At 39.5% G+C, this 13,693-nt stretch overlaps 2 protein-coding genes across 2 annotated transcripts in view; one reads left to right on the top strand and one right to left on the bottom strand.

The window, feature by feature from the left end:
* Positions 1–13,613, bottom strand: part of LOC109858824 (dipeptidase 1-like) — a 50,554-nt gene extending 36,941 nt beyond the window's left edge. Inside the window, exons 1-2 of the mRNA XM_020436458.1 lie at positions 13,332–13,613; positions 10,353–10,661 (exon numbers count right to left, since the gene is read on the bottom strand). Coding sequence (XP_020292047.1) covers positions 10,353–10,661; positions 13,332–13,613 — 591 coding nt within the window. The remainder of the gene's footprint in view (positions 1–10,352; positions 10,662–13,331) is intronic.
* LOC109858829 overlaps positions 260–13,693 on the top strand; it is a 117,158-nt gene continuing 103,724 nt past the window's right edge. The window contains exon 1 of the mRNA XM_020436471.1: positions 260–278. The gene's annotated coding sequence lies outside the window, so the exon portion shown is untranslated. The remainder of the gene's footprint in view (positions 279–13,693) is intronic.

Here is a 13,693-nt window from a genome sequence, read left to right as displayed (position 1 = left end):
TTAGAAATGTTGCTCATTATTAGACACTAATAATCTTTTGCCGCTTCTAATTTCCAGCGTAGCTTATTTCCAAAGACTTATGGAAATTGAATAAAGATATATATCTTCTCTTTCAGAAAGTCAAGCTAGAGGAATTCCAATATCGATGTCTTGAAGCAGTTGGAAATTCGCGATTTGGGGTACAGCTGGGTCGCCCGAGAGAGGATCAATAAGATAGGGATCAAAGGCTTCGGCGAACAAGTTGAAATCTGAATGACAAAAATCTCAGCAGATTAACTGTGAGTCGCTCAGTTTTCCTATATTATTTCTTTGTCTTAATGTGTCTTTGCATTATATATATATACATATATATATATATTAGGTCTACCGGAAAGTTCTGTCCGTTTTTGGAATAAAACAAAATACAAATTTTTCTTAATTTTTCAAAAATGGGATATACAAATTGCCCTCACGCTGGCAAGAAATCATTAATAATAATGGCAATTATATTATTTAATCAAGTTTATTGACGGTAAGAAAAATTTGTATTTTGTTTTATTCCAAAAACAGACAGAACTTTCCGGTAGATCTAATATATATATATATAATTGAAACATAAACTAGATTTATAGCGTAATTGCGGTTATACAGAATGACGCGCGCGCGTATTTGTGTCTGCATTATCGCGCACCGCATAGGTACACACACTAACGTGAAGTTCTCTTTCTTCCGGTGGTTTATCCGGTTTATAAGGAAGCAAACGAGAGTCAAATGGAAATTCGATAATAATTATTGCAACCGGTAACAGTGGGACTTCCACTCCTTTCCTGCTCCCTTCCCTTATTGCGGACCGGGAAAGCGCCGCTCGCGTCTGTGGCGTCCATAAATTTCATTATACTAGCGCCGTTCTCTCAGATTGGCTACGGTACACTGATGTAGAAACCAGACGAATGCTCGTATTTATCAACCAGTCCCTTCACCTTGCCCCCGATAATTTGATTAAGAAATCGTTGAATCTCAACGCAAAAAGAATTCTTTAATCAGTTACTCAGCTAATTATTAAACTTATTTGCCGGATTAAATTATCTTTCGCACTTACTTTTAGAGATTTATACAGATCAATAATTGGTTTCGTTTGAAATGTATGTTTTAAAAAAATATAGCGTTTTAATTTGCGAACAGAGGCGGACCGTTAACTTTGGGGGGCCTTGGGCTAACACTCTGTTTACCTGTGCCAGTACTTGGAATTATTTTTAATGCAAAAAGAACGGTTGGTTTTGCCGTTTATTTTTGACCACGAAGGGGCTCTTTGAACGGGGCCCTGGGACAGTCCATAAAGACCATGCCTAAATCCGCCTCTGTTTGCGAACGCGTGTTAGACACATATCAAGATAAAATTGTTTTTTAAAGAAAAGAGAAATTTGACAAATACCCAAGCATAACGCACATAATGTAGGGTAAAAGACCCAATTACCGTCACCTGTCCAATTACTGTCACCCTAAGCTATTTTATTTACAATATTAAATAAATCCTAAAAAAGTTATGCACGAAAACAATCTAACATAGAATTTTAAGTGCAATTAATATAACAAAAAATCCAGCACTCAACATTCGTGTCTAATTTCTTTCATTTTAGGGGTAAGACAGCAATAGCTCTCGCATCGTTCTTTTTTAATTATTAAATTTATAAATAAAAATAGAGATTTTGAGAGACGGTATTATTTTTTGTTTCTTATATCAGAGACATCGAATAATACCAGATAAGAAGAAAAACACATGTTTTTGATAAATAAGTGGTAAAAACAATTCACTAACGCCAGAGTTTATTATTAAGGTGACAGTAATTGGGTCTTTTACCCTACATATGTAACATACCGATATATTAATGCAAAGACTAACACTTGTGCAATATATATTACGTTTGCAATTACACTAGTTGCGAGCAATAATAGATTTATTACAATGTATTATATTATTTAACATAATTTTTGTTACATACGTAATATATTTAGATAAAATTTTATTTGTACATAATTACGCGGAGAGTGTTGCAAAATGGAAATTGGTACCTCCCGAACAATTGTAATGTACATATAATAACTATAAACCTGTATTATGTATATATATTCGTTGGTCCGTAAATTTACAATTAGTAAGTATGCTGGTGAGCACATTGCGCGATATATATATATATATATACATATAGTCGAGGAAATTAATGGAATTATTGCGCCGTCACACGAGTGTTAAGTATCCCAGCGACCAAATAATATATTTTGACGACTGATTAAATCCCACTGCGATTTGCATATGAAAATGCATTGAATAATGCCGGTAATAATGACGACAGCGGAATATGGCCGCGCGTGCGATTCGATATTACGGAATGGCATTACGTCGACTATAATTTCGCGGCGTGCACCGCGACTCCGAATTACCATCCTGACTAAACATTGCGCTCTCGCGTGGGTTTGGCAAGTAAATTTCGTTTAATGTTGCACAAACGTCTGTCATGCATCTATCGAATTTGTTCGAACGTATATATATATATATATGTTTTGATTCTCGTAACCGGAAGAATTGCGGATGAGAATCGAATTACGAACTGCAATTTTGCTGCAAAAATAAGAATTCAATTATTTCGCGTAATATCTGATAATATCGCACACATCGCGATAAATGGCGGAAGTTAGATCTATCGGTGTAGTGATTGCGCGCGCGCGCAAGAAACAGAATCTTGCGAAAATGGAAAATTTGTGCGCGATGGGGAGAAACATATCTTATTCGGGACGGAGTTTTCCGGGTGGAATTTTAATTTTTCCTCGACTCACATACAGACGCACACACACACACACATTCTCGCTTCGTTCTCTCGACACAAGAAATCATGTGGGAAGGGGAAGTAAATATCACGTTAGGAATTATACGACGGGTGGGCGCGCGCGCGCGAAGGGTAGAATATGAAACCGAGAGAATCGAGGATAAGGTATACGCGGAAGAGAGAGAGAGAGAGAGGGAGGAAGAAGTAGGAAGTAATTATTTAAATATATGTCGCCAGAAGCGAGCGCTTCGAGCGGGAATATTTCACGGCTCCGCTCCATATTACGCTAGTAACTTACGTCCGGCCGTCCGGACCAGATGTTTCTCTGAAAACCGCTTGGACGATGAACGAACGGGTACGAGCAAAGCCGAGCGACGCCGAGCATCTTTACATAGTGCCAGGAGTCGCGAGCGGAACGAACGCGGCGGTTGCAGAGAGGAAGGGTGTGCTAGGTAGCTTATGCGCGCGCGGAACGAAGCGGCGCCGCCGCCGTCGGCGAGCGATCTCGGGGGTTGCCTGTTGTGCTCGATATTGATGTCAAGGTCCTTCATCTCGGTCGTACTCTTCTTCTCCGGTCTGAGACGCGCGCGCGCGCGCGCGCACGAAATCAATAGGGATAAAATCGTCACCAACAGGCTACACTCGCATCTTCTTCATTCTACGATACTTTGTGTCATCAAGCTTGTTCGCGTTTTAAATCTTGAAATCGTGCGCGATTTTGAATTTTTTTTCATCGCCAAATTTTCGCGTCGTTTCCAGCTCGAAATTGTTTAAAACCGTTTCCTACGATTGTCGAGAAAATTATGTAAATGTCTTAACTCGCAACGATTACAGATGTAAAATTTATATCCGCAATTGTGTGTGTGTTTCTAACGCGCACACACACACACCAATAATCCGGTCGGTAGGAATGGATATTCTACCGTAATCCGCGTATTATTACGGCATTGATCTCGTTGGTCCGTCTTAGATGTTGCTGATAATAGAGATGCGTCTCGTGATTGTTGGGATTTCCGAGGTTCCTAACAGTCACATTGCTCATATCCATATGGTCCACGGTGACATCTTAAACGACCGGAGAGAGAGAGAGAGAGAGAGACCATTGCCGCCCAAAGCTCTCCCCGACATCAGACGTCGACATTGGAGATCGCATTGCGATTATACACACATAGATGACCATAGGATTTAGTTCGACTCCAATTTCTCTCCAATGCGATATCACAATGCGATCTTAATTTCCATTTTGCGTAATCCGCAACGCGGCCGGCTTACCAACAAACGCGAACAGTCGCCGAATCCATTGGAAATTCCAGCAATTTGCCGCGCTCTCTCTCTCTCTCTCTCGCTTTACCAACACGAGAGTTAACAGTCTCGTAAAGATAGCGCAAACAACGCGTGACATAATCTTAATAGACAAACGAGAATAACATCCTTCTGCGCGTTCTGCAAGTCCCTGTGTGAATCCACATCTCTCTTATTGCGTAAACAACGCCGTTACGGATGTGTCGGGTGTTGTAACGCACGCGCGCACACACACGAAGAGGATATATATGCAGTAAAATTACATCTCTGCAATAAAAAAGCGAGAACGCGCGCTCCCCTATCAAATATATATATATAGGTTTTTTTTTTTTATTACAGTCAGTGACACACAAACGTGTCTCTCAAAAATAGTTGTTAGCTATGTATTTTACATTCAATAGTCGCTCAATCAACTTGACACTTTTTTTTGCGACATTTGTTTCTTTTTTTTTTTTTCGAGAAGAACGGACGCGTCATATGCGCGCGCGCGCGTAATCACGCGCGTTTAAGCACCGATGCAATTCTGGGATTATCACAACCAACTTTTTTTCAGTTCAGATTTCTCGAAATTACATTTTTTAAATCTCTTTTAAATCGCATCCCTTTCGTCTCTTTATTGCAAAATTGGTTTTTGATTGCTTATGAATCGAGATAAGTATTTAGCTTTTAATTATTGGACATCCGTCATTTATTTATTGCCGTAAATTTTACATTAGCGTTGCTGACGAACGAGTAGTAATCGATTCGAAGAGAGAAAGAGAGAAAGAGAGAGAGAGAGAATACGGGTTGACGCTATTAAATAAATAACACCTTTTTCTTCTCGTCGATCAGGGCGGGCAAAGCGATTTTGTCGGCAACAGGTGCGGAAGACGAAAAAACGACGGGGAGGGCGTATCGGTCCTGTGAGAATTTTCGATTAATGGGATAACCTGCGGCAGAGCGTAATTCGCGTGCGGGAGAAAAAAAAAAAAAAAAAGAAAAAAAAAGAAAGTTTAAAATTTCCGAGAGAAGAAAGATTCTCCGAACTTGACGAAAGTTTGCGATCAATAATGCCGTGACACATAATATATGTCTTCGTTGCTGTATCGCGTTAAAAAAGTATACAAAAAAAGTAATGAAAAATAAACGAACAGCAGCCGAAGATGTTCGTTTAATTTCTTCGTTGCGCATGAGGTTTTTCAGAACAAGTTTCTCTTGCTTAATGACAATCTTTCGCGCAATCTTGCGAACGTCGAACATCAACGGAGATATTTAAATTTGATGTATAGACTTCTTTTCATGTTTCGTCTCACATGATTTATGATAGAAGTGAATTTTCTCGATAATCTTTTGTTAATTAACTTCTCGAAGGGACACTAAATTCTTGCCTGTCACAATAACATTGCGCTATTGTTGATAACAATAATTTGCAAATTATTACGTAGTAACCTTAAATTCACCGAGAGAGAGAGAGAGAGAGAGAGACAGCGAATTTCGTTCTGGCGCGACCGTATTTTCCGGTTTGTACGCGCGGTTGTAATCCAATTAAAAGGTGATCGAAGCGCGGGAGAGGAAGGTTTATCGAAAGGCAGAGAGAGAGAGAGAGAGAGAGAGAGAGAGGGGGGGAGAGGAACACATACAAGCTAGGTGCACGGTCACCCAACGGCAAAAATGGCGGCGCCGCGTTCAATTAGGCTGGCGGTAACAGCGTCGGTTTTGAAAAATTCGATTAGCCACCACAATGCCTGTCGCAGAACTTGTGCCATTTCCGCTCCGCTTTCAGCCTTCGACGCGACGATCGCGTCCTCCTCTCTTGTTGGTCTATCTTCTTCGATCGAGAGAATTTCTTCTCCTCCTCGTCCTCCTCGTTCTCCTCCTTCTCCGCTCTGTCAAGCGGTGATCGGTCTCCGGGCATCTTCAGTTCTTCACCTTCGAGCTAAATATTTAACTCGTCGTCGGTGGTGGTCGGAGAATGAAAAACGAGGATGGCGTCGGAAAAGAAAGGGTCGAGCTCCGAGAGCGTTTCCGAGGGCGCGAACAAAAGGCGCAACCCTCTTGGAAGCGCTCGCGCAGAAAGAAAGAGGATGGTCCGGTACAGTTGGAGTTCTCTCTTGGAGAAAAGCGAGAAATAGATTTTGCCGCGGCATACTGATGTTTTCTAATTTCCGTGCGTACGAAAAAAAAAAATAACGAATTTTGTTCCATCACTGGCTGTCGTTTTTGATAAAAAAAAAAAAAAAAAACTGTGTTAAAATGATTTATGTTGCGAGGCACACATTGGTCTTTTTAGAAAAACAAAAAGCCTCATGTAGAAAAAAAATTCTTATTTTGATAAATTTGCACGCAGAACTCATTTCGCGATTGCAGATGTGTACCTACCTACTATCGAAACACCCTGTATGACCCTAATAACCGCGCGAGTCGCTCTTTAAAGACAAAAAAAGCGTGTAATGTCGAGTTTTTTTTTTTTTCTAAACTTAGAGTGTACGTTCATTGAGGTAGCATTTTCCGCGATGGATTACCACGCTCCGAACGTCGCAACGGATATCGGATTTTTCCGTATTTCCGCGTGTTTGATCGAAGCTGACCCGAGTTAACAACGAAGGTAGCGACATAACAACTTTTTCTCGAAAGATGACATACAAGCTATAAACGCGATAGCTCACAGCACACACTTGTGCAATATTTTAACCAAGTACGCTCTCGATACACATTTTAAAAAATTTTATAAATAATAAAATATCTAAAAACACAGGAAGATGAAATAATCGGTGGCTAAAAATTTTTTTTTTTTATTGATGATTATACAATATATAAACTCAAAATTATATACGTTTTGCAAAAAGACAAAATAAAATATAATTATCTCTTTAAATTATTTTATAATTATTTCGAGAAGAATACCGTATCAAATTATCGTCAGATCGAGGCAAATTAGAATTTTTTTATTGCAAAAGTTTTGCGACAAAAATACAAGACGAATTAAAATAAAAAGATTGCATTGTATCGTTTTACGTTTGAATAACTCACTGCGTCAAATCAAAATATTCAGTTTAATAAAATATATATTTTATAATCAAAATAAGAGAGAATGAGCTATTTTGTGTTGAATTTATCTCGTTTGTAGAACGTTTTTTTGTATTTTGTTAATATTGGTATATAAAATAGTAAAAATCAATTGAATTACGTTCTAATGTTATTTTACTAAACTTGTGTTTCCCGTTCTCCCAAAGACAGAAACAAACTCAAATTCTGTCGCGTGCTAATGGAACACGCCGCTTACGGTACACAGCGTGTCCTTGGCTGAGCACTTTAGAGTTGTAATTTGCATTTATTATCCAGAGTTTCGTTATGTCCTACATCGAAATCACTGACGTCCCCAACTTTCTGCGAGAGAAAGACTAATTATTTTAAACTAATTAAGACAAGTTTTCGGTTTCCAAAATCCAACAAACTTGCGTTGTTTTACGCTTTATTGAACGTTTTGTCTTTGTAAGATATACATATTTGTTATTTTGCGTTAAATGTTAAACAGAACGATTATGAAGTGATATATATATATATTGTATTAATTGACTGATTGATATACCAGTTGCGCGGGTTATGAAATCTTGTTTATTGCGTTTAATATTATGAAACAAATTGGTCAAGTAATGAGTATAATTGGGAAAGAGCACCTTATTGCGTAATCACTCGGCGATTCTATCGGCAATTGGTAATTAATGATAACGGCAGACCGATTTGATAACTCATTCGTGATCAGTGCAATGTTCCAAACCGATGATAGTTAATATCGAGCGGTTAGACGATATTTGTTCGGTGGTTGGCTATAATTGATGCATTCCCAAGTCGTCACAATAGGTCGCCGCATAATTGCGTTGTATGTAATTATAACGGCACATGTGGTTATGATACATATTGTAAAATCAAGAACGCGCGTTCTCTCTCTCTCTCTCTCTCTGTTTCTCTCTCTGTTTCTCTCTTCTCTCTCTCTCTCTCTCTGTCTCTCTCTTTCTCTTTCTCCGCGTACAGAGAGATAACTTCTGATTCTTGTCTCGTAATTTTTTAACGAAGGAATCACGAATCTATCTCTCGACGAAAGCTCCCTTAACATTATTGTCCTGACTTGTGGTCTCGAGAACTCCGGGATCTCCTCGGTTCGTCCGAAATCCTCCTGAAGCTCCAAGTTCCTGAATATAATCCACGGAATCCCTTTACCTAATTTCCAAACATACTCGGAACGTCGAGATCTACTACTCAGCCATAATGTGTTGCCGCATTCGCGACGAAACAAGACAAGAAGCGCATTAGACAGTCGTTATCAGACGTACAATATAGGGTGTGCGCGCGAGATATTCGATTTATTTACACAGTTATTTTCAATTTTCGTCTTCCAATATCTGTTTAATTTTTTTAAGACGCACGTGCGTGGATAATTTTTTTTATATTACACCTCTTTTGTTTTTATCAACTTTATTGCATATCTACGCGATAAGAAAAAAAAACACACAAAATGCTGTTACCCTTGTATATAGGCCTATACTTGATCTTGGTTTACCTACCTATGTGTGTGTGTGTGTGTGTGTGTGTGTGATAATTATGTTTCTGTCGCGCATGTCGCAGTTACGCAAAACCACGTATATAGCACTTTAACACACTCGACCAAGTTTACTCGCCGCACTGCAGTAGTAACGAGTCACCAACCTGTCTGTTTGAGATGATTTCCGAAGAGTCTCTCTCGCATATAGTTTTATATATATATATACCGGTATGCTTGTGCGCACCATTGCGCTCGACAGGTATCGCAATGATAAATATGCGCGTACGGCTCTTTTTTTTATTCATCCTCGTCTCTTCCGGTCTCTTCGCAATTCTCTGGCAACCGGCCAGGATCGCAGCAGCTCGTCCGAACCAGGACACGAGCTCTGAAGTTCGACGCACGGCCCGGTTAGGCAGCGCCCATTTCAAAATGAATTTTTCTCTTCTTCTTTCCTCTCTCCTCTCCTCTCTCTCTCTCTATTTTTTTTCGAGCAAAACGTTTCGGTCGAACGGAGACTACGTAGTCAAACTTTGCGCTTCTGCGTATACTTTTTTTTTCTGGGCGAATCTATGACTCTTTTTTTTTTTCTTTTTTTTTTTTTAGAACGTGCCGTTTCCGTGACGATGATGAATAGGTATAAATAATATATAGATGGGCATTGTGTGAGGCAAGTTTCTCAAAATTCTCTGTTCGGCGCAAATAATAGCAATTTGACGAAACTTTCGATCGAGAGAGCGTGTCAATCTCTGATTGTTTTATCTTTGTCGCGTTTATAGTTGCCAAGTGTAATAAAATAAAATAAAGGAAAAGAGTTGTAAATGTGTGTGTGTGCAAAAATTTTATTGTTTATTCATATACTAGTTGTTTTGCGCGTCGTGAAAAATTTAAAACTACAGAATTACATAAACTATGATATCCGAGAGTTTTTCAGAAATTCGTTTTACCCGCGCACACATATGGGTTACACATTATCACTAGAGACTAACAATTTCACGGGAAAATATAAAAGAGTTCGCTGGAGGAAAAAAAAAAAACACAAGTAGCGCACGTTTTCGTCTGACGAGAAAGAATTCTTTATGAACGTTTCGCGGTAGCTCTCATATATTATCGCATAATCGTAAAGGCTTAAACGTGTCAGCTTTTTTCTCCCAAGAAACCTGGAGAATGAGAATTCTCTACCTTTTCTTTTCGTCGGTTATAGTTTCTCCATCGTTTTCTCTTCTCTTCCCTCCGAAGACTTTTGTTTCTCGTATATTTGTATTATTCTCCGATCTTCCCCGCGCGGAGGAGAAATATCTCTCCTTTTCTTCCGACGGACAGTTGCGCGTAAAAGATGAAACTCGCAAACGAGAGAAAGAGCGGATAGCGCGACAACGATCTTAAGGCGAGGAACTTAATGTAAATTTTTCAAAAACGTCGGCCACACCAGAATTATATCTCCGATATACCGAGCCAAGCGGAAATATAAATGATTTGACGAAACTCTCCGAAAGACGGAACGAGAGCGTTTCCATTTTTTGCGAGTGAAATTTTTCGACCTCGCTCTTCTAATGAAATTTTTGCGCGAAATGTGACGAAACGGAAAGAAATTGCAGCGCGATTATGCACGCGCACGCTTTGCTTAGCGCGTTTGATAAGCGACACATGCGTACGCGCGACAATGCATAAGAAAAGAAGTTTAGAATTCATATTTTTTTTTTTTTTGAGAGAGAGATATATATATATCTCACCTGATAGTCCATATAATTCCCGTAGCCCATGTGATTACACGTGCAAGCGCAGGCTTGAATGTGTCTTCGCATATCTAATTCGACCTCTTCGCCGCACACGCCTCTGTTCGTCGCCATCATCGTGTCTCCCATGCAATAGCCACCGGTGCAATACATCCTCGGGTCGCTCTGATCCAGGTAACCACCCCCGGTGTCATCGTAACCAAGCCCGCTGGCGCACCTGGAATCCGAGGCGTATCCCATCCGGGACTGTGGACGTTCCTCGTAACCTAGTCTAGACTGAGGCCGATGGAATGTCGAAGACATATCCTGGAAAGGACAAAGGAGATCACATAATTGACGTGATCAATTTATTATCACGTGTATCGGCAGATCGCGCGCTTGATCTCGAAGAAATCGTATGTGAATAAACGCGCGCGGTAGATGGGGGAAGGAAGGAAGGAAGGGAATCGTGATATGAAGAAGAAAACGCGTACGCGCCACGATCTGTGCGATACGATAACGTTCGGAATAAGGAACACTAAAGGAATACAGACGACGAATGCTCGGCACGTCTTGTGTACGCGTTATATATTCGCGAAATTGCATCCGCAAAGCGATGCGCGGCTAGCGCGATGCTAAAATTTAATAGGATATTTGATATCGATACTTTTTTTTTTTTTTTTTTTTACTTTTCGATATCAAATACCCGCGCAAATATATCGAAATTTTTCATACACACGGTATTTTCTTCATATATTTTATTTTGATGATACTATTTGTATCAAAAAATGTTGTGGCACGTGATAGAGATAAGAGAAAAATCTTTTTCTATACATATATATATTAGGTCTACCGGAAAGTTCTGTCCGTTTTTGGAATAAAACAAAATACAAATTTTTCTTACCGTCATCAAACTTTATTAAATAATATAATTGCCATTATTATTAATGATTTCTCGCCAGCGTGAGGGCAATTTCTATATCCCAGTTTTGAAAAATTAAGAAAAATTTGTATTTTGTTTTATTCCAAAAGCGGACAGAACTTACCGGTAGACCTATTATATATATATTAGGTATATATTAATATATCTAATATATATAGGGTAATACCTAATATAATATATGTATATATATATAATACCTATTATATATATATTAGGTATATATTAATATATCTAATATATATAGGGTAATACCTAATATAATATATGTATATATATATTATACCTAATATATATATATATATATATATATATATATATTAGGTCTACCGGAAAGTTCTGTCCGTTTTTGGAATAAAACAAAATACAAATTTTTCTTACCGTCAATAAACTATTAAATAATATAATTGCCNTGTATATATATATATATATATATATATATTATATATATATATATATATATATATATATATATATATATATATTAGGTATATATATATATATCACGTATTTGCATGTAATGTTCATGCGTTTGCGTATACAATCAGGCACGCATGTGTTTAACATTTTCCTATCGCATATCATTACGTCGTGTAATGATTAAACTCCAAGCCAGATTAAACTTACTGTCACTCTCGCGCGATTTTGTCGCGATCTTGTCGCGAGAACCTGCCTGTCTCTCTTTGCTTGAATTGATGCGGTGAAACTTGAGGAACTGAAACGCCGCGGCGCCGTGCCCGCCGGGTCGAATCAATTTTCGGATACCGAAAACCCGTAATGGAAGATTCCCGCAGCGAAGTTGACGCCGGGGGTCGCCGAACTTGCGCGAACGAGGAAAGACGGAACTCTCGTCGTCGTCATTGACTGCGAGCTCGACTACTGATCACATCGCGCTCAAAATCTCTTCTTGCTCTGACACGACTATCGAAAAAATAAACGTCGAGGCTCGTTTCCTCCCGCGCATCGCGCGCATTGTATTAATAAACGAGTTGGCGGAAAAAAAAAAAAAATAAAAAAAAATAAACTCGCCGCGATTACCAATGCGACGCTTTTAGCAGCGGTGACGCTGCATTAAACTTCGATTTCAGGATATTTCGAGGGTACATTCTTTTTTTTGCTCCACCTTCCGCTCGGGGAGTTCTAATTGCGGTTGTTTGTCTTCCGCGTTACGATAGAACACACACACACACACAGAGAGAGTGTGCTCGAGAAAATTAGAAAAGAAAAAGGTGTGTTCTCTTATTGATTTTAAAGTTGGTACACATTAATACATTTTAACGCGTTTTTCCCAATCACGCGACGCTATATATATATCTCAACATCATTTTAATTAAAAAAGAATCTTAAAAACCTCGTTCGCGCCAATCCTGTTATTTGCGAAAATGATATATTGCGATAAGTGATATAAATTTGAACTCTCTCTCTCTCTCTCTCTCTCTCTCTCACCGTCCGATAATCATAAATATTAAACTCGGACAAAACACACGGTTACACGTTTGTTGTTAAAATGGCAAAAACTTGTTCGATTCTGTTGGATAATTATTGTGTAATGCTCGCGCTCGATATGGTGGATATCAAATTTAATCGACATCGAGGCGCGCGCAGTGGCTCGCTACTATAATACCAAAGCTTCGCGCACACGAGTGTAGCGTTAACCAATTAATCGCATTAAGATGAATTATTATTAGAACGTGTTAATTTCGACTCAACGATATCGACGATGAAACCGAAAGCGCCTCGGTTTGAAACATTCATTGAGAAACAAAAATTGATTTATTTAAAACGCGTTAACGTTATGTCTGGAATGTTTTTTTTTTTTTTTTTTTTTTTTTCAAAGCTACTTTTAGTAATAAAAGAGGTATTGTGCGTGTTACAGCTTTTCCATATCATGCGCATAACGGCGTAACATAATAGAACAGACAGGTAATATTGTGATATATAGATAATGAGCGAGCAGACGGGAGTTGACGGGAAAAAAGTGGACGCGAAAAAAAAAAAAAAAAAAAAAAATAGACCGATACGAACGGAAAGATAATTACGGAGAGAAAGAGACGTACCTGAGGATAGGTTTCGTCCTGGTAAGGTGTCCTGCGATGGCAATCGTCATAGCACCTGCCGTCGTAGCCGCTGGACGGGCGTGGGTACGAATCCTGTGCCGCTACAGCGGCCGCGCAACAGTCCGGTATTTGCGCCTGATAGGTCTCGTACGGACATTTGTCGGGCTGGGCCGGTCGCGGGGTCTGGTGCACACGTTCGTGGGGCCCTCCGTAACCCGTGCCGCCGGCACCGCCGCCGCCGCCGGCGCCACTGCCACCGCCACCGCCGCCGGCGTGGTGCATTTCCGTCCACTCTTGCGGACGACTCTCTCTCTCTCGTGATCTCTCTAACACTCTCTCTCACCACCTTCCTCGATCACTGC

Source organism: Pseudomyrmex gracilis, unplaced genomic scaffold (assembly GCF_002006095.1).
Source record: "Pseudomyrmex gracilis isolate BER0280 unplaced genomic scaffold, ASM200609v1 scaffold_226, whole genome shotgun sequence".
NCBI classification, from domain to species: domain Eukaryota; kingdom Metazoa; phylum Arthropoda; class Insecta; order Hymenoptera; family Formicidae; genus Pseudomyrmex; species Pseudomyrmex gracilis.
This window is presented reverse-complemented; position numbering and strand designations above follow the sequence as displayed.